This window comes from Haplochromis burtoni, unplaced genomic scaffold (genome assembly GCF_018398535.1).
Source record: "Haplochromis burtoni strain Fernald_Lab_line unplaced genomic scaffold, NCSU_Asbu1 Contig_28, whole genome shotgun sequence".
Taxonomy (NCBI): Eukaryota; Metazoa; Chordata; class Actinopteri; order Cichliformes; family Cichlidae; genus Haplochromis; species Haplochromis burtoni.
Genome location: NW_024582389.1, coordinates 1,845,674 through 1,871,000, shown reverse-complemented (window position 1 = coordinate 1,871,000; position 25,327 = coordinate 1,845,674). Strand labels below are relative to the sequence as shown.

The window sequence follows — 25,327 nt, the reverse complement described above, 5'->3', positions numbered from 1 at the left end:
TTGTCTTGCAGTTTCCACTTTAGCTAACCAGAAGGAAAAATGCAGCATGCAGAACTAACCAATGACAGGAGGCGGAGCCTGGGAGCTCTTGGGTCACTCCGTAGGACAGCCTGGAGTTTATCGAAGAGGTTTCGCTGTTCCGATCTTCTCAACCGTTCTAGCACTGTGTGGTTCTCGCGCCTCTTTTTGGTTTTTGTCTCACCACAATCAATGAGATCCTGGAGGAGACGCAGTGAAAACTCAAAACACACTATACATACTGCCTTATAATACAAAGAACTGTGTTCCTACCATATCTATATAAAGTGAGGGCAATTAAATATGGCGGTTAAGCTGGCGCTTGTCTTACCTGGGAGTCGAGTTCCAAAAATGATCCCAAATCTTCTCTGGAATCTCTAAATGATGATAAACAAATTTCAGCTGTGACGGTAAATAACAATTTTATGCTTTAATTTCAACATCCAGATGTTCAGTTTTTATTACCGTGATTGCAGTACTCCCTTGGAAAGAGCTTTCTTCAGTTTAGCGATGGCCATCTGTTGTTTCACTTCTTCTACAGTCTCAACATCCACCGTCTCATCCTGAAGACAACATCATTCATGATGAGCTTTTTAAAACAACGTCAGGATTAGGCCGACTACTTTTTCATTTTTTCTAAAGCAATTTAGTGTTTTTATAATTAGAGTTAAAGATGAACCAATTTGAATTTTTGCACCCAGTTTAAATTTTACATGTATTTAAAGTTGGACTGATTTGTTTCTATGAGCTGACAGCTGATTTTTTTATCTTTACATTTATAATAAACCATTGTCCACTTACAGTTTAGAGGGCCTTCCATTAAAATAAATCACTAAGCACTCAAAGAAAATAAAAAACAAGTGTAATTCTCAAACTTACATCTTCGTCTCCCTCTCCTTCACTGTCTGATGAGTAGGAGCTTGTGTCTGAAGCGATGTCTAGGTTTGATTCTGCCTGCTTGCCGTTGGCCTCATCGCCCTCGTCTGACGGGATCTTCCCATCACAAACCAGCTCAGGGGAGGAGCCGGGCTCTGCTAATTTGCTGCTTAAAGAGCTCTTGACTGCGTTCACTGTGTCCGCAGCAGGACACCCAGCTGCACCGTCTTTTTGTAACAGGACATCATTGTTCGCCATGTTTGATGCTTTTAGATGTCCTGACTGTTGTGCTGCTCCATCAGCTCCGGGCGCTGGGAGCTGAATGAGGGTAAAGCCCCCGGGCAGGGAGACACCAGGTAGCTTCTGTCCTCCGGTGCCCTGGTTGGACGGAGGGCAGATCCTGAAAGAATAGGTTCCACTCTGTCCTAAAAAGCTGGGGCTTTTCAGTGATTGTGAGACGGTGAGCGAGACAGGCGAGGAGGAGGAGCTGCTCTGGAAGGAAGAGTCCGAGTTGTGTTGGAATGAGGAAAGTGATTGGACAGAGCTGATGTTGGATGATTTCTGTGACTGTTGCCCCAATGAGATGCGTCCCTTGCTCTGGAGGCATGGAGGGAATAAGAAAACTGAAAAAAAGAAAAAACTAGTTCAGCATGATGAGATGATAATATCTGCATTATTTTACCATAACTGTGTTTTTAGCGATACACGTTTACTTCTATTCTATTTGATTAAGCTGATGTCACTTCTTGAGGTTCATCTACCCTCTATCAATTCTAATGCTTTAACAAATCCTTACCACAACTTAATGTTATATAAATACAACCCCAGCTGACATCTTACACTGTCCTATTATTTATTCAACAAAAATTAAGCTAAGAAGGAAAAGCAAACTAAAAAAGCCTAAGTACTCTTTTACTGCTTCGATCAAAACTAAGAGAAGAAGCCATTTGCTGATAACCAAAGGCACTTTATTAACAGATCATCAGTAAGGTTGAGCACCTCTATAAAAGCAGAAGGTTTGGTAGTTTGCAGGTCTAGCACATTCACAATTCCAAGGAGGAGAGACATCAGCAATCACCTTAGAGAACCAACTGTTCCCCATCAGTCTCTGATGGCTTAAAAGACCATGAGTCTACAGTAAGAATGATCATTTACAAGTAGAAAACATCAAAGACAGCTGTCAATCTTTCCAGGAGTAGATATCTCAGAAAATTCACCCTAAGGTCAGACTGTGCAATGATCGGAGAAACTGCAAATAACCCAAGCAGTTCATGACAGTACAACAAATACTATCATGGCTTGTTTGGGAGGGTTGCGGTAAAAAAATGATTTTCTCTCTAAAAAGAACATGGCAGCACAGCTCAAGTTTGTGAAGTTGCATCTGAACAAACCACAAGGAACAATGGGAATGGAAAGATCAAAGTGGAGATGCTGATTGTCATAAACCACAGCACCATGTTTAGCCTAAACCAAATACCAACTGTCAAGCATGGTGGTGTAGGGGTGGTAATTTGGTATTGTTTTGCAGGAATTGGAATTGAGAATCGGTTCTTGTAGAGAACTGGAAAATAGTGGATATGGACATTATTTTATTTTCATTGCACAAAAGGCTGAGAGTGCGATTGTAAAGTGGAGACTGCTCTAGGACAGAAACAAGCCACTGCTGAACTTCAACAGGTAACAAACTGATGAGCTCAGTTTCATGTTTCTACAGTAGAATCACCATGACAACCGCTTTAAAATCTGTACTGGTTTTCATCTTTGACTTGTGCTGTCGGCTTTGTGTACGTACCTAAATACTAAGAGAAAGATCACACTTGTCCTCATCGGGATAGGTATTTGTGTTGGTGTGTGGTGTTGTAGCCTGTATGTTTATATTTTTAAATGGCAGTTATGAGACAGTGTGTTTCAGATCATTTTAGAGAGTAACATGAAAGCAACGTAACGAGTATTATGACGACTGTTTTTATCGTGGGTGTAATTAACTACCGCACTGCATTAGTTTTAAGAAAAGTGTTCTGCATATATGCAATAATTACTTAAAAAAAAAGAAAAGAGAATGACCCCAACACTGATCACAACAAAAATCTCCAAAATTCACAAGATTTGAACACTCAGCATGTAATTAATTTGCATAAATGTAATGTCTTTGATACGCTGCTTAGAGGTGGTGGTGACTCAAAGTGGAGCCAATGAGAATCAATAAGGAATCGGAATCGCTAAATTCTTATCAATTCCCATCTCTACACAGGACCTGAGTGCTTTGGAGTCACTAAGTCAACCCTGAACTTCTCTGTATACCAAAGTATTCCAGAGTCAAACGTGAGGCCATCTGTCTAACAGCTAAAACTGAGTCATGCAACAGGACAATGATCCCCAGCACTGTCATTTACAACAGAATGACTGAAAACAAAAGAATCAGGGTGTTGCACTAACCCAGTCAAAGTCTAGACCTCAACATGATTGGATCGCTGTGATGGGAACTTAAGAGAGCTGTGCATAAATGAATGCTCAATGAACTGAAGCAACACTGTAAAAACGAGTGGGGCAAAATTCCTCCACAGCAATGTGGGATACTGGTAAAGACACACAGAGATCAATTACTTCAAGTTACTGTATGATTGGGTGTACTTAGCTTTTCACACATATTTCTGCTATTCATGTGAGGCGGTATTTCAGAATTTTATAGCCTGGTAAGAATCAAATGTTTTATTATGCACTAAATCTCGGACATAAAAGTGGTGGACTTTTTTCACATGACTATACTAAAAACAGTTTTAGCTTCTGCTCAGCTAGAACACGTGAAAAACCACATTTACTAAGAGCTTTTCCAAACACACTGTCCTGTTTTTCAGCATCACGTCCTTTAAGACGATGATAAAGACAGCGAATATCTTAAGCACGCAGTTACAAATTGCTTCACAGTTTGAATAAAAACAAACCTCGTGCATAGTATCTCTATTGGTTTATATGCACACACACTTACATGCAAGTATTCGGTGTGAATTACAGGAATGGGTGATGAACCAAAGAAAAGCTAAAATGAGTTTTCAGCAGTCAAAAGGCAAACCGCTGATTTAACCGACGTGATGGGCTGAGGAAGTGAGTTTCAAAATTTAGCCGCTACAACCTCAAAAGCACAGTCAGCTCTAGCACTGCTGCAGAAAAAGGACCTGAACCATTTAAGGCTTTGTATGTGATTTTTAAATGAATTCAGATTTTCACTAGAAAGCCAGAGAAAGGGAAGAACAGGCAGCACATTTAGGAGGTGGTAGTTTTGAATAAAGCAGATCAGGTATGTAAAACAAAGTGCCTCTGCTGTGGTCTAGCAACAGAGAGACAAGCTTACCTGGTGACGGCGTTAGTGTCTTCAGATCAGTAGTTTTCGTTGCAGCGATACTTGGACTGACTAATGAGCTTGCAACTTTTACGGTGCCAGTTTTTGGAGTGCTGGTTTTATGTGTAGAGTCTGATTTCTGAGAATTTTTCTGAGGAACATCAACTGAAGCATTTAGTCGTCCTGTGACGTAGGCAGCAAGGCGGTTAGCTGGATGCAAAGATCCCATCTTTCCAAGCTGCAGTCTGGCCTGATTGTAGGATTTGCCATTTACCTGCAGTGGAAGGAATGCATATGTATATTTTAGAAAGTATCTGTATATTTCAGCTGGTGTAGCTGTGTGTTTGTTAGTCCTTAAATAGCCACACACTGTTATCTTTTCCAAAGGATAAATCCAATTACTGAATGCAAATCACATTTTTCCCCCTTCAACATCCAAACCTCAGTGCAAATTTTTTCCAGTGACAATCTGTAACAAAGAATTTAAAAATTCCCAGGCACATGGATGTATTTGATCCAACTTTACAAAGCCCTTACCTGTATAAGTCCAGGTGCTTGGTAACCAGCAGGTTTTCTCTCGGCTCTCAGCGTGCCAGCAGGCATCACTCCACTCAGAAAGGGTGTCACTCCAAACCACATCTGCGGCTCTTCGATTTGGCCATCTTCCTCCTCTGCGTCAGTGTTCTCATCAAGGCCTTTACTGGTATGCATTTCCTCATCACTGTCACATTCTTCATCATCATCACAATCACTGGCTTTTGATGGTTTGCTAATTTGCACCTATAGAAAAAAAAAGTACAGAACTGTAGAGAACGCCGTACATCACGTCATCACACGAAAAAGCAACAAAGCAAAGAAAGTGAGGACAAATGTTCCAACAGTCAAAAGCAGGATTATTAGGCACCCAACAGATAGCAGCCACTGCAACATGGGAAGTGCCCAAACAGTAGTACCCACAAGGGCAATCTGAGGCCATCTTCCAAAGCTGGTCAACCTCAATAGATGCCGATGTTAAAATGTCAGACTTTAAAGCAGAATCTGTTTAATTTTCTTTATATTGCACCAAATCACAACAACAGTCGCCCACTTAGCTCAGTGGAAATAGCAGGCGACCATAAGCCGCATGGCTGAGAGCGACCGGCCCGGGTTCGAATCCGACATGCAGCCCTTTGCATGTTTTCCCGTCTCTCTCGCCTTCTGCTTTCCTGTCACTCTTCACTTTACCCTTTCAAATAAAACCGTAAAAAGGCCCAAAAAATAAATAAATCTTTGGTTCTGTAGCTAACTACACCCAAACTGTAAAGAGTGATTTTTTCAACAACTCATCCATTTAAACAGCATTAAGGGTTCAAATTAGAATTATTATAGGCATGGTAAGGTGTGAGCACACATAGCCTGCACATATTGTTTGTACTGCCTAATACAACTAAATACAACTGCTCCTGACTTTGGGCATCAAAACATGATTTCACAATCCAGTGGGTAACTCTTTCTAATATAGTCTATACCCAAATCTTCTGTACCTGGTAGGTGACGATGGAGCCGCTGGGCTTCCGCATAATGATCTTGCTGATTGGCCAGATGCGGTAAGGACCAATGTAGAAACGCTGGGAAAGCTGATCACGATTCATCCGCTGACATAAAGCCTCCAGGATCATCCTCTGGTCGTTCTGCCACCGACACACTGACTGGATCTGTATTTGCTTCCTTGCTCCTACTTCACTACATGCAGTTTCCTGAGATGCGTTTTCACCTGGAGGTTACAGGGAAATATGTTTTTAAACAACTACAAACACCTTTAATATCCCACTTCACTACAGTGCAGCCATTTTTCTTACCTGCTTTGTTGACAGTTGGTAAAGTGCTGTAGTACTTGTCAGTGGTTTTTTGTGGTTTTGTTGGGGCGTTTGGTGCAAAGATCTTAGGCTCTATGGTGACTTGAGGAGGCGGCTTGCTATTGAACTCTCTTACACGAGCACATGTCATCATGCTCTCCAAATATTTATACACTGGATCCTTGTCTTCTTCACGTATCTGCAATGAAGATTTTAGTCTCTTTTTAATGAGATTACAGGACAAATTGTAAACAAATACAAAGAAAAACTTCTTTGTTTTGTTTTTTGCAATTGACAAACTTAGCAATTATTAATATGGCAAAATAATAATCTTCAGCATCAGCATTTAATTAAAAAAAAAGAAAAGAAGCAATTTTATTTTACCGGTTGTGGAAATACACTGTTGCGTCTTTGGACCTTTGGTGTAACCACATAGAGGGGTGCAAGTTTTGGAACAAACACTGCTTCTGGATCCTCATCACTGCCATTACGCTTCCACAGTTTATTAGCATGTGAGCCTTGGCGAGGCTGGACCACATGTTCCATTTTAGTCATCGCTGGGGAGGGCAAAAAGTATCTCATTAACACTTGTGACCAAACTGAGCAAAGAAAGACTCTGAAAGACTGCGGTCAGAATCAGGGAAAAAATCGTCAACAACACACAAATGATACTGAAATAACTTGAACTCGATCTTACAGTAAACAGGATGTTCTTGGCTCTCCCCTGTGGACGTCTGCTTAGTGATCTTGCGTTTGAAGCAGGCACAGCCAAACATGCATTCAGGCCGCCTGCAGTGGAGATGGCCTCTGTTCAGGTGCTGCAGACTGGAACACACACAGCCGAGTCTGCAGAACTCTTGACCACATTCAGGTCCAGCAACTTTATTTGGAGAAGGGGGTACTTTCAAGATCTGGCTGGGCTGCGTCTGGTTAAAATGAGAAGTGAGAGTCATCAAAAGAGTTTGAAAAATCACTTTGTGTGCTTTTCTTTAATGTACCTCCTTTACATTTGATATTATAAAAGCCAGGGTGACTCTGAAAAACATCACTACAGAATGAAACAATGAAGTCGTCACTGACATTCCTACACTTCCTGCAGAGGACAAACATGCTACATACCTGTTTTGTCAGTAACACAGTCAGAGCAGCTGACAGCCTCTCTGTAGTCAGCTGTGTTCTGCTGAGGCCCTGGTTCAAAGCTGCCGTCTCCATTTCCAGCAGCTTGTGCTGGAACTTGGTGAGCCCCGAAGGTTTGGACATCGGCCCCTGGTTCTGACCAAAGCTCATCTCTGACAACCTGGGGAAGAAACATGAAATGAGAAGAATTGTTCATTGAAAAGATGTACTGATGTGAAGCAAAACTACAGCTACAGGACTAATTACAAAGCAAGGAATCCTATGTATATGCCCGCCAATGTAGTGGTGAAAAGGGGGGTTGCACGATCAATAACACGATCAATTTGGATAACTCAAAAACTACAGTATGGGCGAGAAGAAAATGGATGGATATTATAACCTTTGATTAAAAAAATAAATAAAGATGTATAACCACCCAAACAAACTGATAAAAAAAAAGTGAATGGACTTAAAAAAGTGCAAAATAGTTCATGACTCAAAATGTAACATTTTGTTTTTTTTCCCCTCTTTCTAATAATTGTATTAATTATATTTCTATAAATACAATTCTAATATCAATTTAATAGATACTATGGATTCTACATTGTTCGAAAACAGTCTACTATAACGCCGTAGTTTTGTGAAACTCATAAACAACTAGTGGAAAAAATACTGATGGCTGTCAGTGTTACCTCTCTGTTGTTGTTGCTACCACTCCTAATAAGCCCCTTTCCATTAGTTCCTACTCAGATCGACTCACGAGTTCGCCATGGTTTTCCATTAGGTCATAGCACCTGGTACCAAGTACTAAAATAGTACCTGCTCGGCCGGAGTTCCAAGTGATCCAAGCAGGTACTAAAATGTGACATCGTCAGACTGCATGCCACCGATTGCCTGGTCAGTGGCATCACTCAATGAGTCATGAGAGTGTTGACCATACAAATTAGGTGCTATTTGATTGTCAAGTCAAGTTGTGGCGAGTCGATCTTAGTAGGTACTAATGGAAAAGTCCCAATCCTAGGTGACTTCCTGCTTTTTTTTAAATAGAAAAATTGACCTCTAACTGTGACCTTCAGACCAAGGTCAAACTGAGATTCAAACTCCTCTGGGACTTTTAGCAGATTCACCTATGGTATGGTTTTAAAATCCTACGTAGACTAGTTCTTGAGTTATCCCTTTCACAAACTTGGGTGTCCACACCACCCACCCAACCGTCAGGGTGATGACAATATCCCATCGGCCTTTTATGGCTGAGGGGTAAAAAGCTTTTGGTGGATAAATTGAAGAATAATTTAAAGTGCATTAAAGTCACAAAAGAAAGAAAGTCCTGAGAGTGCAGGTGGAGAGTTGAAATTCACTTTAAGCTGGTAAATGACAAATGATAAAACTTGCATAAAACTTGCAGCTGGGTTTTGAAAAGCATCAACTAATACTAAACCTGTACTGTAGTTACCTACAAAACAATGTAGGTAACTACAGTAAATCAGTATATTTAGAGGGCTTTCATAAATACAAATACAAAAAGTCAGTATCAGTGATCATCGTGGCATTTTTCCCATTTTGAAATGAAAAATCTTTGGTTTTGTTGTATCTATTAGTAATAGTAGGAATTATAAATTCCTACTATTGCAACAAAGTATCGATTCTCAACTCAAATAACCTTTAGCCACATCAGTAGCCAATCAAATTCAGAACACAAAACATGTGATCAAATGTGACTAAATTTAAAATATATCCTTACCTCTGTGAAACTCCCTGATTCTGGGCATTACTAGAACCACAAGCATCACTCGGCTGCCTCAGCGAGGACGCAGCCTGGAATGTGAATTTAGCTCCTGCTTGATGGGGGGCTGCTGGCGTGGCCAGCGGAGGAGCAGGTGACGTCAGAGCAGAATAGAGCAGTGGTTTGTGGGATAGGGGACAAGGCCTGTTGGCCCCCACCGGGAATTTCGAAGGAGCCTTTCGATGCTTGAGAACGCTGTCCAGGGTCTTTACATAGCTGGAGCTTTTAGCGGGCAGCTGATAGGACACCGAGCCTTCTGGGTTTGTAGAGAAAGCAGCGGCGCGCTCGCTGATTTGCTGAGCTTCGCTTTCCAAGTACTCATCCAACATGTTGCTGCAGAAGGCAGAGAGGTTCTTTTGTAATCCTTTTAGAGAGAAAGAAGAAAGGGACTTTAATTTATTGAGGAAGAATAATGAATCAGACACAAGTACTTTCAGCTGGTTTCAGCTCAGTTAATCTTTTGGTAATTAGAATGACTACACTAATCCCACGGCATGATAAAAGGAACACTGCAGCAACAATATGACGAGCAGCCCTTACCTTCACCGTTGGAAGACGATGTTTCCTTGGCTTTTACGAACTTGTTTTTCCACCCCTTTATTTTCGTCATGTCACTTGTCTTTCCCGTTCTGGAGATGAAGGGTAGTGCCTCATCTGTGCATCAAACATAATGCCTTTAGTTACAGGTCACAGCACACTATTATGTTTTAACAATGCCAGCCTGAGTTCTGCAGCAGAAACACAAATTTTAATCAGAATTTGATGCCATTTTTATTCTCTTTGCTGAAGAGAAAATTGTACTCCTTCAAGTTCAGCTGTTCTTTTCTTATCTGATCGCCCAAGAGCCATCACCTAATCACTTCTGTCTTCACATTATGCGAAGGTTTAATGTGGCATGACTGACAAACTCATCAAGAAAGATCTGCAACCTCATATGACACACACCCTTTGAAAACCCACACAACAAATCTCAACTTCTAAAAAAGAATCTGAGATTTCCAACTAGCTTTTCGGTCTCTGTGTCATAGCAGCCGACGTCAGCAGTGATGGCTGTCATCACTTTGGCTTGAATGTTTGAAGCTAATGAAGGGTACAGAGGATGTTTAAAATTCCAGTCAGTACCCGACTCCTTATTACAGGAGTACCGATAAGCACCCGGGGAAATGGTGCTTTTTGTACTTTTGTGAGTTTAATTCATTCCAATAAAGCTGTTAAAACATCTTCTTACAATGCCGCTGCATGTGATCATGTATGAAGTTCTTTACTTTACTGGAAAGAAACAGAAAAGCAGCTAAATTCAACACACCGAATCTTAGAGCCACACTCAGTACTTTAATAATAGATCTCTAGTTAAGACTGGGAGACTTTCCATGCTTCGGTTTTCAATAATTTGCTAAATTCTCCTAATAAGTGACCAGCAGCACTAAGCGCTTCACCAGTATATTGCAATCAGACACATGAATCAAACTTGCTTTACATCGAAGGATAAACCATCCATGGAACACCAATTCCCCAAGTTAGTCAATATGAACTGAGTTAGTCTGCTTTGAAGCTAGTGCAAGCTTTCCTAAAAGGCATAAAGAATTAAAAATTTGTGATAACTAATTCACTGCTCATAGCAGTTATCGTGCCAAATCACAACAACAGTCACCTCGAGATACTTTATATTAGAAGCTAAAGACTCTATAATAAAAGAGAGAAACCTGGAACAATTAGGTGTCGTCTTATGAGCAAGCACTTGGCGAGAGTGGGAAGGAAAAACTCCCTTTAAACAGGAAGAAACTCCCCCAGAACTAGGCTCAGAGAGGGATAGCTGTCTGCCGTAACCAGTTCAGGGGTGAGGAGAGGGGCACGGCACATTTATAAATTTAAAATCCCTTTAAAAGCCTGCTTTACACTAAAACAACATACAATAAATGGGTTCCTGAAAACATCCTGCTGTATTCAGAGTTTTTACATGAAATAACCCAAAAGCAACTAATCGTCCAATCACAGTTCCAGAAATCAGCAGTTTCCAAAAGTTTGACAGAAGACTTAAAAACAGTCACAGCGGATGAGGTCATCTGGGATGTCATTCCAGAGTTTTGGTGCAACAACAGCAAAGCCATGAGCTCCCTTTGAAATAAGCTTTAACTGTGGGATGAGCAGGAGTGATCGAGAGGCGGGCCTCAAAGACCTTTTAAATATTTCTATGACTTTCTAAGATTGGATTCTGTCATGCAGAGGGAGCCAGTGCAAAACTGCTAACACTGGAGTAATAACATCTCTCTTTTTCCAGTCAAGAATCTGGCTGCAGCATTTTGGACTAATTGTAAATGAGCAAGAGATGATTGACTAAGTCCGGCATACAGTGCATTACAGTAGTTCAGTTAAGATGCAACAAAGGAATGTATAACTTTTACAATATCAGAAGATTTAAAAAAATGTGTCTGGAGGAAACTGCACTTGTCACATTACTATCAGAGACACCTTACCAAACATGCACAAACCTGCTGAGCATGAAGTTTAGATGAAATATTATTAGTGGGCTTATAACTGCGCCAAATGTAGATATAACCACTTGCTGTGTAGCTTTGTGACTGCACCAAGCAGTTGTTAAAAAAACGCAGAAAAACTTGTTTTATTTAAAGTATTGATCATATCGATCGTGGCTCAAGGGTTGGGAGTTCACCTTGTAATCGGAAGGTAGCCGGTTCGAGCCCCGGCTTGGACAGTCTCGGTCGTTGTGTCCTTGGGCAAGACACTTCCCCCGTTGCCTACTGGTGGTGGTCAGAGGGCCCGGTGGCGCCAGTGTCCGGCAGCCTCGCCTCTGTCAGTGCGCCCCAGGGTGGCTGTGGCTACAATGTAGCTGCCATCACCAGTGTGTGAATGGGTGGATGACAGGTTGTGTAAAGCGCTTTGGGGTCCTTAGGGACTAGTAAAGCGCTATACAAATACAGGCCATTTACCATATTCAAGAAGTCTAATGTGACTCGCTCTAATTTGCCACTGACATCTCCACCTACTGCATAGGTCACTGTACCATTTAAAGGACTTTTCCGACAAGTCTCACGTTGATTAGTTTTCTGCAATACTTGTCCGCCTATTTTCTTACTATGACAACAGCATACGACAAATTACTCATAAGATATTGTGCAAAAGAAGCAATCGAAGGACCTCGATCAAACATGCACAAACTGTCAAAGATTCAGCCCAACTTACCACCAGGAGACACAGTGGTGGTCTTGCTGTGTTCTGGAGGTGGTAGTGGGAGGGAAACACCCAAATACTGCAGGTCAATGGACATAGTGAGGTCTAAGGAACTCAACTTCAAGCCCACTGAGAGAAACGGTAAAAACAGTGAGAGTGTTTTGGGTTGTTTTCTTGTGCTTTAGTTTATTTTATAAAACTTAGGTAACAACTTGAAAGACTATGCCCGTTGTATACTCACCCTCCTGCAAGACGGGATGGATAACTTGTCTGTGTTTGTGGACTCTGAGCTCATTCAGCAGCGCAGTCTCGAAACGAGCCATCTTCTCCTCATCGGTCTCTGGATTCACGTTCACTGTCAACACCACAGATACAATTTCAGATTCGGGCAAACAACATTAAAAATGTATATTAAAGATTCCACAATAATATTTAAAGAAAAACAGGGTTTTATTAAAATAAGGCACAAAAATATTTATTCCGTAGTTTAATCAACTGAAAGAAAGAAAGAAAGAAAGAAAGAAAGAAAGAAAGAAAGAAAGAAAGAAAGAAAGAAAGAAAGAAAGAAAGAAAGAAAGAAAATCCTCACGTTGGTCGCTTGTTTGTGTCGGTGGTGCTGGGGTTGTTAGGGAAGCCGGAGATGCTGACGATGAGGTACTGACCATCTTGTTCCTGACATGAACCTCAAGAGCTTGCTGTGACATAAAAGAGCATTAAAGCTTAAAGATTTATTTGATATCAGGTGGAATGTTGAAGGAACCACTCCTCCCTTTATTAAATGATACTACACCCTCTGGAAACATGCCGATGTGCTCTGAGCATCCAATGCAGTCACTTTCAGTGTTTTACCTTTGAGGTGAACGACACAAACAGCAGGCCTTCTATATCATCCATCTCCGGTTGCATAGCGCCTGTCAGTGATGGGCTGTGGACGACTGTGGAGGAGGCTGCTGCAGTTTTACACTCTCTTCCCCGGGAATTTGACCAACGTCTGTTCATCTTCTTCCTCCTCTTACAGAATCGAGGTGATGATCCAGGGGTAGACGTTGAGGAATTAGCAGTCACAGATCTTGCTTTAGGCGACATCCATACTTTTAAGTCCTGCTGCACCTCAGGGGCTACACTGGTGGCAGCGCTTTCTTGCTTGGGTGCAACAAGCACAAGATCACCAAGAGCATGTTTGCCTCTTATGCAGGGGACATATGGTTCATCTTTTCTAGCAGGTTTAGACATTATGGGCTTCAGTACCAATCGGGTCTCTTGCACATTTGATAGAGAAGCAGAGTCATTTTGACTGTTTGCACTGTAAGACACATAAAAGTTAATATTGGTTATTGATACCAAACAAGTGGATTTAATCATGATCTCAGTGCAAAATCCTTTCATTTGAGGTGGAACAGCATGTGGCAGTGGCATTTTAATAAGCTGTTTCCAGTGGTTTAACTGGCAATTTCACAAATTCCTACACCTAATGAGGCAGTCAAGTAAGAAATTAATAATGCATGCAATCCAATACAAACAGCTTGCAAAAATGTTCTGATTATTATACTTTTATATTGCATTCAAGACAACTGCAATATTTGTATTATTATATGAAGTATTTCCTCAATTAAATTTGAAGAGTTGCAAAATAAATGAATCAGAAGTTGTGCAAATATTCTGAGTTTATACGCTGCAGACGTTTTTTGCAGCGATTCACCGCGTGCTGTTCCACTGTGGTGTATTCTATGTAACACACACACACACACACACACACACACACTATGAGTTTATAGACTCATCGGCCACTTCATTGGGGAAACCTGTTCACTTGCTCAGTAAAACAAACATCTAAACAGCCAATCGCATGATAGCTACTCAGTGCATTTAGGCATGTGGAAATGGTCAAGTCTACCCACTGGAAGTTCAAACCAAGCGTCAGAATGGGGAAGAAAAGTGACTTTGACTTTGAATGAGGCATGGTTGTTGGTGCCAGAATGGCTGGTCTGAGTATTCCAGAAAATACTGACCTATAGAGAATTTTCCCACACACCTATCTCTAGGATTTACAGAGAATGGCCCAAAAAAAGAGAAAATAATCCAGTGAGTGCAAGCTGTCTGGGTGGAAAATGCCTCAATGATGTCAAAGGTCAGAGGAGAATGGAAAGACTGCTTTAAGCTGACAGGAAGCCAAACACATGCAGAAGAGCATCTCTGAATGCACGACATGTCAAACCTTGAAGCACAACACACTGACTGCCAATTGGACACTAGAAGCCTGGAAAAACATTACCTGGTCTGATAATTGTCACTGCTCCTGATGGTGGTGAAACGGTCTGGGGATTTGTTTTCTGAGCAGACCAGGGCCGCCGTATTTCACGAATCATCTCAGACTAGTTTCTTGAACATGGCAATGACCAGATCGCAATCCAGCAGAGCAAATTTGGGTGGACGTGCAGCAGACACATCTGCAGCAACTATTACCCCTTTTCCACTAGCACCTACTAGGCTTCGCAAGGCTCGACTCGACTCTGTTTTGGTTGTTTTCCATTACATTTGAGTACCATCTAATGTGCACGTGGTCGTTACAGCAATGCGGCCAAAAGTCCCACGATGTCATTTGTATGCTACACGAATGCCACTACAAAGGAGGACGTTGAAGCAATGGTATACTCGCTGTTTGGTGTATGTCTTTTTGGCAGACTTAGGAAACAAGGTGTTTTTTGTGTAGCCATTTCCCTCATTGTCAAGTTAAAAAAAAAATAGTGGTTTGGATTTTCGTAAGGAGACACCCTCATGACTCACTGAACGATGTCACTGAAGGGCCAGTTGGTTGCATGCAGTTTGTTGACGTCATATTTTTAATCACCCAAGACTGCTTGGCTCCCCGGCAGAGAAGGTACTAAAAAAATATACCTGGTACTAGATGCTAGCACCTAATGAAAAACCCCAAAAAACAAGTTGAGGTGTGCCAAGCCGAACCAACCAGAGTAGGTACAGTAGAAAGGGGCTATACGTGATACCATCATGCCAATATAGACCAAAATTTCTGAGGAATGTTTCCAGCACCTTGCTGCCATGAAGAATTAAGGCAGTTCTGAAGGATAAGGGGAGTCCAACCCAGTACTAACGACGTGTAACTAACAAAGTGGTTGGTCAGTTTAGTTCTCTTTAAGTGATCCGTTTGATCATGTAGGATTTTTAGGTCAATTAAATGCATAGAATATAAATGTTCAGTTACTCGTGCACTTATAATTACCTAGACTCCATCACAACAACACAAAAGTATAGCACTCACATAAAAGTATAATAGTTAGTAACAGTGTGTCAATACAAAAAACGCATTTCTCGATTTTTTTTGCTGTGACAACACAGCAATTTGCCAATGTTAAAACAAAGGAAGAAACAACACAAAACCCACCTCAGATCCAGTACCTCCTCCTGGTTTTCACTGGGTTCGGCAGGTTCGATCACTGTGGGCTGGTATTCCGTCTTCACAATAGCTTGAGCCTCTCTAGCGATTCTGTTCAGACGGGGGTTGTTCCCGTCCTCCCTAAATCCCTTTGCAAACGGGTTGTGATTAATTTTCAGCTGGGTAATCCGAAAGTTCTGATACGTCGTCACAGCCATAAATTCAGTTTGTGGAAAAGTAAAGGTCATGCTTTCATGTCCCATAACTACAGGCTTGTCAGCTGTGGGCATGCCTCCATCTGGAACAGGTATTATGTGAAGCCTAGGAATGTAGCGATGCATGGAGTGTAAGATTATATGACCATCCTGGTCTTGGGAGTTATTGGTCAGTTTGAGCTTGTAGAAGGACACCAAGCTGTTCATCCAATCTGAGCCGCGACAGGGTGAGTAATGGTGTGAAAATGCCCGGATCAGACCTTGGTTTTGATGTTCTGCTCGCCCGGTGACTTCCCATCTGGATGCACTCCAGCGGTACCTGTACTGACCCGATGGGACTATGGACAGGACCAGACTGTACTGCTGATTGGGATCCAGGCCAGTCAAGCGGTATCGGCAGTACGGGAACATGCGTCGGCCCTGCTTAGTGAGAATCATCTCGGTCCCACACTTGTAGAACTGCTTCCACACGTTGCTGTTTTCCAAAACAACACTGACACCTTTGAAGGTCAGCACCGCAGGAAAGTCTTTTTCCATGTCCGTGTTGCCAAATGTGGTCGCGGGCAACGCAGATGACCATGGTGTTGATTCAGGCATATTGACGATGCTCGTTTCCGTGCACGTTAGGGAGTCTGATGCGGATTTTATATGCAAGGCTTCTGGGCTTTTTTCAACAGTTCCTTCCAAGGTAGAAACTGATGTTACTGCAGATTTAGCCGGGCTAGCTTCAGCAGGAGAAGAAACAGCAGCACTGGTATCATTACTCGCCATGGAGACAGCTTTGCTCTCAATCACTGTATCACTAGTGAAATTAGGTCTTGTCAAGGTTGGGAACGCAGGAGCTGAAGAAGCAATGGAAGCAGGAGGAGCGGAGAAGGGCGCATTAAGCAAGGTGCCCTTCTCACCTTCCACTGCCTGGCTTTCCTCCATGGGTGGGAGCTCAGAGTCTAAGGCGGACATCACCGGTGGCTCTGATCATCACACTGCATGAGACACCTGACACACAAACAAAAAAAGACAGCGTTATTTGTACACTATAACAGCATTCAGAGGTACAACATGCATTACATTGATACAATCTAATCAGCAGAAATTAATTTTAAAGACAGAAAAACAAAATGAAGAACAAATATAATATAAACAATGATCAGAGAGGATGCAATTAGAACTCATCCAAGCAGAACAAACAGCGGCAGGAAGGAAAGAGGAGCCTGGAAAGCTGCACCCAGAAATGTAAAGACTTTGCATTCAGAAATGATTACAACCAAAATGTGCCGATCAACTCAGAGACCGCTGAAAATGTGTGTTTACTTAAAGAAACCAAACAGGGATGCACTGATGCATCTAAAGAGCAGTGGTTTTTGCTCTTGCTCACTGATATCTGACTGATACTTGAAAAAAGAAGACATTAGCCAATGGCGGTTGCCGATGTTTATCTGCTGTACCTCATCAGTTTGTCCCTAAAAATGTTCAAAGATGGCCTGATGGAGAGATAAAAGACTCGTAAACTGTTCAGCTACTTTATTATTGTGAAGATGTGTTTGTTTACCATACACAAAATGGTGAAGTAAACAATAATAACAACAACAAAATATACTGATGTTCACCTCAGCAGATCTCTGTTCAGCACTACTGAGAATTGGCTAATCGCTATAGGGTGTTGCAACAGTAAGTGTTACAAATGGCAAGTCCAGCATATACTGGGCTGCTTAAAGACACAGGCATTATTCAAGGCGCTGACACAAGTACTGTGAAATCAAATGAAGACTCGAGATGAATGTAGCTCATCTTAAGTGTAAAGACTTGATATCGTGTCAAAATTAAATGATCTCCGGCCACTAGTTTCTGTGACTGCCGGCTGTTTGAATGTTTTGTAAGCAAACCAGACCAAATTTCAAGACATCTGATCTGCACGAATCATAAAAACGTCCCTTTGTGTTCATCAGGACCATACTGTAAAAATAACAAAATCACTAATCAAGGGGTGTTTTTTTGTTTTGTTTTTCAGAAAGGCACATCCTGTCCCCAAATACCCTGAAAAATAAATTAGAAACTTAATTGGGGACGGAACATAATTTATTTACAACCTTGGGTTATGTGTGCTCCTCTGATGATCCCTAGGTTTTTTTTTATTTATTTTGGTTAAAAATGTAAAACTACATTTAAAAGACCTGCTCTGTCTCTAAAACTGAAGTAAAACTCGTATATTTCTAAATTTTTAACAGACTAATACGATTATTTTAAACTACATGTTAAATGCTCCTACGCAAGAACTCCTGAAGCCACCATCACACCATTCAAGACGAATACTACAAATATAAACAATCAAAAAGCGCTCAGATCATTTGAACAATTTCTCGTGGCCCTGTGGGGAAAAGTGGACTTTGCATTGCAGGAGACCACTTCAGTATGACTGACCAATGGGCTTCCAGCTCAGGACACAGACGGAAAAACAGCCCTACATTTTAAACAAGGATGAACCACTAACACCGTTTTGTACCTTGAAAGCCAAGAGAAATGATCTTGGTCAACGGCACACCAGAAACTATAAAGGTAACCCCTTTTTGTTGTTGTCCTAACCCCCCTCCTCTAATTTCCTAATCACATTGTCACGCCGGCACACGGATGCTTCAAGTCTAAAGGTGTTAAACACCACAACGAGAGCCTAAAACGGCTTATCACCTCCATGTTTACAATATAAACTCCCAGCGTCACTCCCGTATAACTATTTCACTCCCTGCAATAAGAAGCGGCGTTAAGAATTTAAGTTGTTAAACCAGCAGCTCTTTCTTCCTCACACACCGCGGAGAAGGAAGGCCGCCCGCTCCACCACTCACCAAGTTGGAAAAGTTGCAGGTTTCACTAAAGCCTCACCTTTCAGCGTCGCTTCGGTACCTCGTGGCCGACCGCAGCGAGGCAACAGTATCGTTCAGCGGCGAAGCTCCAACTGTTGCACGTCGCCGTCGCCGTTAAAAGGGCCTCGGAGAATCCCTCGAACATAAACACAAACTGGCAAATGGAGGCCGAGAGCCACGCCACTGTGCTCACATCGACCGACCCGAGTGTGCACGCAGTGGAGCCAAAGCGCATGCACACTATCACCCCCCCACCTCCACCCCCCTCTTCAATGGCGCGTGATTCCCGGCCCGCCAGCTCGAGGGAAGCGGGAGTCCGCCATCCAGGAGATATACATAAATATTTCTTTTCTCTCTCGCTCGTTCTCACCTCGAGCGCGGTCCGCGCGCCGGTAAGGACAACTCTCTGCAAGTTTGCGCGAAAATGTTTAGGATGTGTGATTCGCGCACTGAGAGCAAAGGCGTGACACTTTCTCTCTCTTCCTGTCTGTTTCCTTGACTTCTTCTACCTTTTTCGATCACACTTCCATTCTCACCCTGTCTTAGCCCACACATACACACACACACACACTGTCCTCTCTGCTCCCCCCCCCTCTCTCTCTCTCTCACACACACACACATCCGTGCTCTCGAGCTGTGACGTAACACGTTCACCATGGTGGTAGAGATCCAGTAGCCAATGCGCAAGCTCCCAATGGACGACCGGCCAGTTGTTTCATCACGGTGGCAAACGTAGGAAAAAAACAAATGAACACTGAAAGTAATTTTGTATCTTTGTAGTGTTATGTATCAACATTAATATGTGCAACTGAAATCAGTGGCTCATAAACTATTAACTGATTGACCTTGTCTACAAAAAAGAGCAAGGCTGATTGGCTTTGTTTACGGGACAAGATGGTGGCCAGGAGTTGAAGTTAAGAATAAATATTTGGACAAAAAATAGCATATTGAATTTGCACATATTGAATTGTAAAAAATAATTTAAAAAAGCTGGAAGAATACCGTTAGACCCTATTGGGTCGCTAATATTTTTAGCAAAACGCTCTTGATCTAAGCATAAAGTAATCTAATTTACAGGCTAGGCCTACGCTACCATACCGGAAGTGTAGTCCTAGCTTATCTGGAAACCCCAGTAATAAAAATGTAATAAAAAGCTCCATAATAATAGCGAGATGGCATTCAATGTTTGAATTTTAGCCACGTGAAAATCTCAAAAACCTCCACAGTTCCTCCACTTTATCTTTAGGCAGCTGGGCTATATAGGCTACACCCTAGCCTACTGTGCTCTGCATATGTTGTCTAAATGCGCATTTTGTGTAAATTGCACGCCCTAAATTAAGTGCTGTTAAGCCATTTTACCTTAGAAAGACATAGACATGGGAAACCAAAGGCAACCCTTTAGCCCAACAAAATCAACATGAAGACAACTGAATTGGCACACAATGCTTATGTGAGTTGTGTACTTCTGTTTAGTACCAAAAGGGAAAAACAAAAACATATATGCAAAGGTGTTTTGATACCTGCCACAGTTTTTGATCAGCAGGAGGTGTGAGAGCCAGTAAATCTAGTGATGTATGTGACTGAATAAATAAATAAAAGTGTTCAGTATATTTCTGCGTTGTTATGCCTTATCGTTGCGGTAATAACACTTGTATAAACATATAATAGATAATAGCACATAACAATGAGGGGAAAAGCCGTTCATTTTTCCTCATTCTGATATTTTTCTAAATTGATATTACATAATTATGTTTCATTAAACATGAACCATACAAAACTTACCTCTGCTCTACAGATGTTAACACTGCGGATAGCTAAGTATAAAATTAGTACTAAATCACATTTTCAGTCGGGCTCTGCAGGATCTCTGCTTTTCACAACAACCTAATAGCACAACAACACAAAACAAAAGAACGACTCTCATTCAGATCATCGGCCACGCAATCTTGTGATTTAAAACCCCGTGTGGGTTAAAAGAAGAAGAAGAGAAGAATCAACGATTTATGGTATGAGAAGTATTGAGCGAACGGGGCGGTCAAACAAGGAAGTGGGTGAAAAACGGCTCACAGGCGACGACCCATCTTTTGTGTTCCACGTGGAACTCTCGTGGTGATGTTCCGCGTGTCCAGTCAAATCGAAATCACGTGCACTTATTTTGTGTGCGACAAATGGATACTAAAGCAAAAATGAGACTGTATTCACCACACAGAGACACAACTTAGAGCGAAATCTCCCACGCGAGGTCGTGCACGGACTCGTGAAATGACTTTAACATTGCAAAGTGCTTCGCCACCAACCACAAGTGCCCTGCAATTATACAGTTTATTACACATTAAACGTAAGGCAGGAGGTTGATCAGTGGGGGGGAAATCGAATCAAAGGTTCATAATAAGTGCACATGTAGAGATGCCTCCGTTTATCGGGCACGTTTAAAGGGGGCGACATTCATATTTTTATTTTAATTATCGGTTAATTATTTTCCACATTGTGCATAAAAAATGCCCACGCTGCTCTAATCTCGTGACACCTGAAAAACAAGCATCAAGTGGGTCTTTTTTTTAAAAAAAAAAAAGTAAATCAGCACGCACCGTTTGCCTCCAAATTTCAGTGTAAGTCACTGATGTGTAATCAGCGGCAGCACAGACAATTACCAGAGCACAGATTCGTACGGCTTTTGTCAGTTCTGTCACGACTATCAAAGCCATATTAAAATCACTTTGAAACGGCAAAATATTTACGTCTAAATCAAGATTGCAGACCTGGTGATCCATAGTTTGTCAGGATTACGTTAAAGGTCCAAATGAAGTCAAGGGGTTGAAGTGGGGGGTTGGAAAATGGTCACATATGTTGTATAGTCCTATTATATAATAATAAAATTAGAGTACAGTATTAGTGTCATTTCACAACTAGGTTAAATTGGTCACTATGAGTAATATGTGACCTATGTACTATGTATAACAACTTTCACTTTCACTGGGAGACTGATTTTTATTTTTTTAAAACCGATATCACAAATCAAGCTACGCTCATAGTGTAGTATTTACGGTTTATAAACATGAAATGACAGGTTGGGCTGACTGCAGCTGTCTTTGTGCAAGATGGTATGAGGCACAGAATTGCTTTTTCACTCAACCTATTGTACTGTAAATACAGGCCATGCTGCTTTGAGTACAAGACTAATGGCTATATACAAACACAGCTGCCATGTGCTCAATTGCACTGAAAAATAAGACAGTTTATCAGCTAGCATTTTTCCAAGGAATGATGGTCCTTTTGTACTTTTACCATAAAAAAACATTTGCTGTGAAGACAATTCAAAGTATGCAACACTGAGAAAGATAAGTACTCTTTTGATCTACATCACACTGAAATGACAAAACATAACAAAGGAATGCTTTCATTTTTATATTAGATGTAAATGCAGACTCTAAGACAATGCTCTATGGATTTGGTGATACAAGTTTCTAAATTATCACCCTCTTCTTCCTGTGAACTTGCAAAGTTTGTTAGCCTAATATTGTCACATTGTCACATTTATAACATTCTTACAGAAAAAGAAGACCTCAATTTCAACAAGTCAGAAACAATTGTGGTGTAAAGAAAAGCTTTAAAGGTAAATCGTGTAAAATCCCACCACTAGATGTCAGTAGACTGCAGATTGCGGTCAATTGGGTACTGTTTTCTTACCCCTTCCAATTCAAGTGCATAATCCTAACTATGGTGGCGAAAGTAGGGCAAATACTCAAATATACATATATTGTTAAATTCAAACTGTTTATCAGAGGGAAAGTGTGATTTTTAGCCCACTCGAGCCTAACATTAGCTGGCACAGTGTTAGCTTTTGTTGTTGTTTAGCTGGCTCGTGTGGATATGGGAGGGTCACATGTCTGATCTGCTGACAATAAGTAATAAGTGACAATATCAGGAATATATAAGGATTTTCATTTTGTTAGAGCCCTGACTTCAGTTTAGGAGACAAGGCTTCAGGTGAGGAGGCAGGAGGAGGAGAGAGAGAGCAGTGGCGGAAGAGGAGAAAGACATAACGACAAAGAGATGATGAAAAATATATGTACACAAATGTTAAATGTCCATATATCGTTTAATCTATAAACTAAAAGTATCTATGGCATACTATATATTTGGCCAGTCTCTAGCCACATATATAAAACGCACTGCGGTGGAGCACTGATATCCATCATAATTCTAAGTTTATGAGAAGGCTTTAAACTTTTACAAGAAGTAATTACACAGGATCAATGTACTATATTCAAGAGTACAACATTTTTTCTTCTCTTAAATAACTTCAACAAAATCACTTACTGTATCTTTAAATTATCCTTTTTTACAGCTGTGGGGAGGGATCATGTTATGCCCTATCATGTACATGTATGGAGAGATGGATGTATAAGATATTGTGATAAAGAACTGAGCTTCAGACCAGAAAGGGAATTCATATGGGTTAAAAGCCAACTGAAAAATCAGGTAGGTAGTCCAGTCCACCTGGAACAATCCCATGGCTCCCAGTACAGCTATCGTGCTCCACTGGATCTTTGTATCTTTACTCTTCCTGCTGAACTGACTTGACCCAGTCTCGTTAACCGCTGGTGTCACTGTCTTCCTTTGGCTCAGCAGCACTGTGAGGATGAGGCAGCTGGTGACTGTGACGATAATCAGAGGCAGCAGGTGACACGAGACGATGAACAGGTATTTGTATATGCGGTTGAACACTGGACAATGATTTTGAGTGCAGTGAAAGAAGTCTGGAGGGCACATGCTGCTGTTTCTTGTGGCGTTTTCCGCTTTGCTCTCCTGGTCGATGACAAACATCGGAACACTGAGCAGCACGGAGAGCATCACAGAAATGCCGCTCACCGTCCAGGCTGATCTGATATTATCCAGGAAGAGTGGGAAGTTGACCCTCGTGTTTACATCTCTCAGCTTCTGGTAGCGATAGATACAGATGAGGACAGTGAAGAAGATGCTGTTAATTTCACCAATAACAGTTATGAACTCCAGTAAATAACACGACCAAGTGCCCGTGGCGGTGGAGGGAGACTGAAGGATGATTATGTCATAGAAATTTATGATGACAATCTCCCACAAGTTGGCTGCAGCGAGTCCGAAGAGAAATATCTCAAAAGATTTAATGTGGAAGAAATTAATCTTAATGATGGAAGCGATGAGAATTGTGTTACCCATAAGACCAATGGAAGAAAACACCAGTCTCAAGCCCAGGAGGTTGACAGAAAGCTCAGCCATTGTGGGTAAAAATCAGACTTTCCAGAATGGTTGTAAAAGTGTCTCTGCTTTGCTGCATCACTGACCAAACCCAGGTGTCATTACATTCTCAGAGATGGTATGAATCCAGAAAGGTGATTGGCTGCGCTCATTACACAGTAAGGGGAAAAAAATAAGGTGGGGTCCTGGATAACAATGAAGGCTGGGAGTCATTAAAGTTTTACCTCTGAGCCTTTCAAAGCTTCATCTTGAGACCGCATACTGTGTGCATGTGACGTTTTATTTGTTTCCACTGGCTGACATCATCCACTGCGGATACAAGAGTTCATTTACAGCTTTTGACAACACGTTTTCCCACTTTGCATTTGTTGTTTTATTCTGTGGTTTAACTGGCGCACTGTACACCAACTTAATCACATCTTAATAAGAGGATTATTTAGAAAATGCTGAAGGATATAACCATTTCATAGGAATAATCTCAGTGGGCTCTTCACTTAAAGAAAACCATTAGATATAATATCAGACCACAGGTTGAAGTATAAATAGTTTTACTCTGATCGACACAGCAACTGCCTCATAGCTAATAATATGCACCTTACTGATTATATGTCTGGGTGTAACAGTCATCTCACATTTGAGTCTCTAAACACACGTACTTCTGCACACTTCCTGTTTCAGAGTTAAAGAATCGGTGCATGAACACGGTTTGAGAGAAGAACTGCAGATTCTTGCAAATGTGGTCAGTGAGACACAACAATATGATGAATTTTGGATAAATACATGTTTTACCAACTAATTTGTTTCTCATAAGTTAGACACTTGACTTTAAGCTATAATGGAGCAGGGGCTACTGGACCCTGCTGTTTTCACAGGATCGGTTCATGTTCCAGCTTGTCTCTTTTTGTCTTTAGTGCTCTCACTCTCTCTCTAGTTAGTCGTTCTATTTAACCATGCCCTGCATCCTGATTCAGCTTAATTGTGAATCCCACAGTGTGTCTATGTGTGTGTAATTAAGGATAAGCCCTACGCTGGAAGTAAATTGGTAAACTTAAGTGTACCATAATGAGCTTGGACAGCTTAGGAAGCTGCAGTCTTTTATCACAATCGAGCAATTATCAACTAGAGACGTGATCAAACGGAATTACATGAATCATTTCATCCTAATAAACCAGAAATTTGACTGCCTTTGAACTTGTTGAATGTAAATTAAAATGCACTTTACTGAATTGTGTATTTTGTTTAAAATGTAAGTGCAATGCAATACCAGTGCCAGTACACATATACTGACATACACTGACAGCAGAAAGCAGGTAAAGCCTTGAGCATTTTTTGCATTGATCCCAATGTTACTAAAAAAACTTTTTCTTGAAAACTTGACATTAATATAACAAAAATCTCTTAAGCACATGAACAAAGTTTGTCCTTGTACAACTGTACCCATAGGCAGAACAATTATTTTTGCATAATACCAATA

The 25,327-nt window shown here is 41.3% G+C and overlaps 2 protein-coding genes across 4 annotated transcripts in view; both read right to left on the bottom strand.

Annotated features, from left to right (window-relative positions):
* The window catches only part of magl (MAX dimerization protein MGA-like), a 23,810-nt gene extending 4,609 nt beyond the window's left edge, over positions 1-19,201 (bottom strand). Inside the window, exons 1-19 of one of the 3 annotated variants that reach the window (XM_005917684.3) lie at positions 18,635-19,201; positions 15,555-16,756; positions 13,004-13,457; positions 12,744-12,849; positions 12,396-12,509; positions 12,167-12,283; positions 9,506-9,619; positions 8,924-9,329; positions 7,186-7,363; positions 6,764-6,992; positions 6,451-6,623; positions 6,070-6,265; positions 5,755-5,984; positions 4,769-5,011; positions 4,244-4,505; positions 898-1,517; positions 484-581; positions 350-395; positions 60-218 (exon numbers count right to left, since the gene is read on the bottom strand). In XM_005917684.3, coding sequence (XP_005917746.1) covers positions 60-218; positions 350-395; positions 484-581; positions 898-1,517; positions 4,244-4,505; positions 4,769-5,011; positions 5,755-5,984; positions 6,070-6,265; positions 6,451-6,623; positions 6,764-6,992; positions 7,186-7,363; positions 8,924-9,329; positions 9,506-9,619; positions 12,167-12,283; positions 12,396-12,509; positions 12,744-12,849; positions 13,004-13,457; positions 15,555-16,720 — 4,911 coding nt within the window. In that variant the 5' untranslated portion in view covers positions 16,721-16,756; positions 18,635-19,201. The remainder of the gene's footprint in view (positions 1-59; positions 219-349; positions 396-483; positions 582-897; positions 1,518-4,243; positions 4,506-4,768; positions 5,012-5,754; positions 5,985-6,069; positions 6,266-6,450; positions 6,624-6,763; positions 6,993-7,185; positions 7,364-8,923; positions 9,330-9,505; positions 9,620-12,166; positions 12,284-12,395; positions 12,510-12,743; positions 12,850-13,003; positions 13,458-15,554; positions 16,757-18,634) is intronic. The other 2 variants (XM_005917685.3, XM_005917687.3) reach the window with 2 other exon arrangements.
* A 3,746-nt stretch (positions 19,202-22,947) lies between these two features.
* On the bottom strand, positions 22,948-23,874 carry LOC102298171. Its single transcript, XM_005917683.1, has one exon. It carries the CDS (start codon positions 23,872-23,874, stop codon positions 22,948-22,950), a length of 927 nt encoding a protein of 308 aa, XP_005917745.1.
* Positions 23,875-25,327: the final 1,453 nt, after the last annotated feature.

Coding starts and splice junctions, on each gene's coding strand:
- LOC102298171 (XM_005917683.1), bottom strand. CDS start 23,874: ATGGCTGAGCTTTCTGTCAACCTCCTGGGCTTGAGACTGGTGTTTTCT.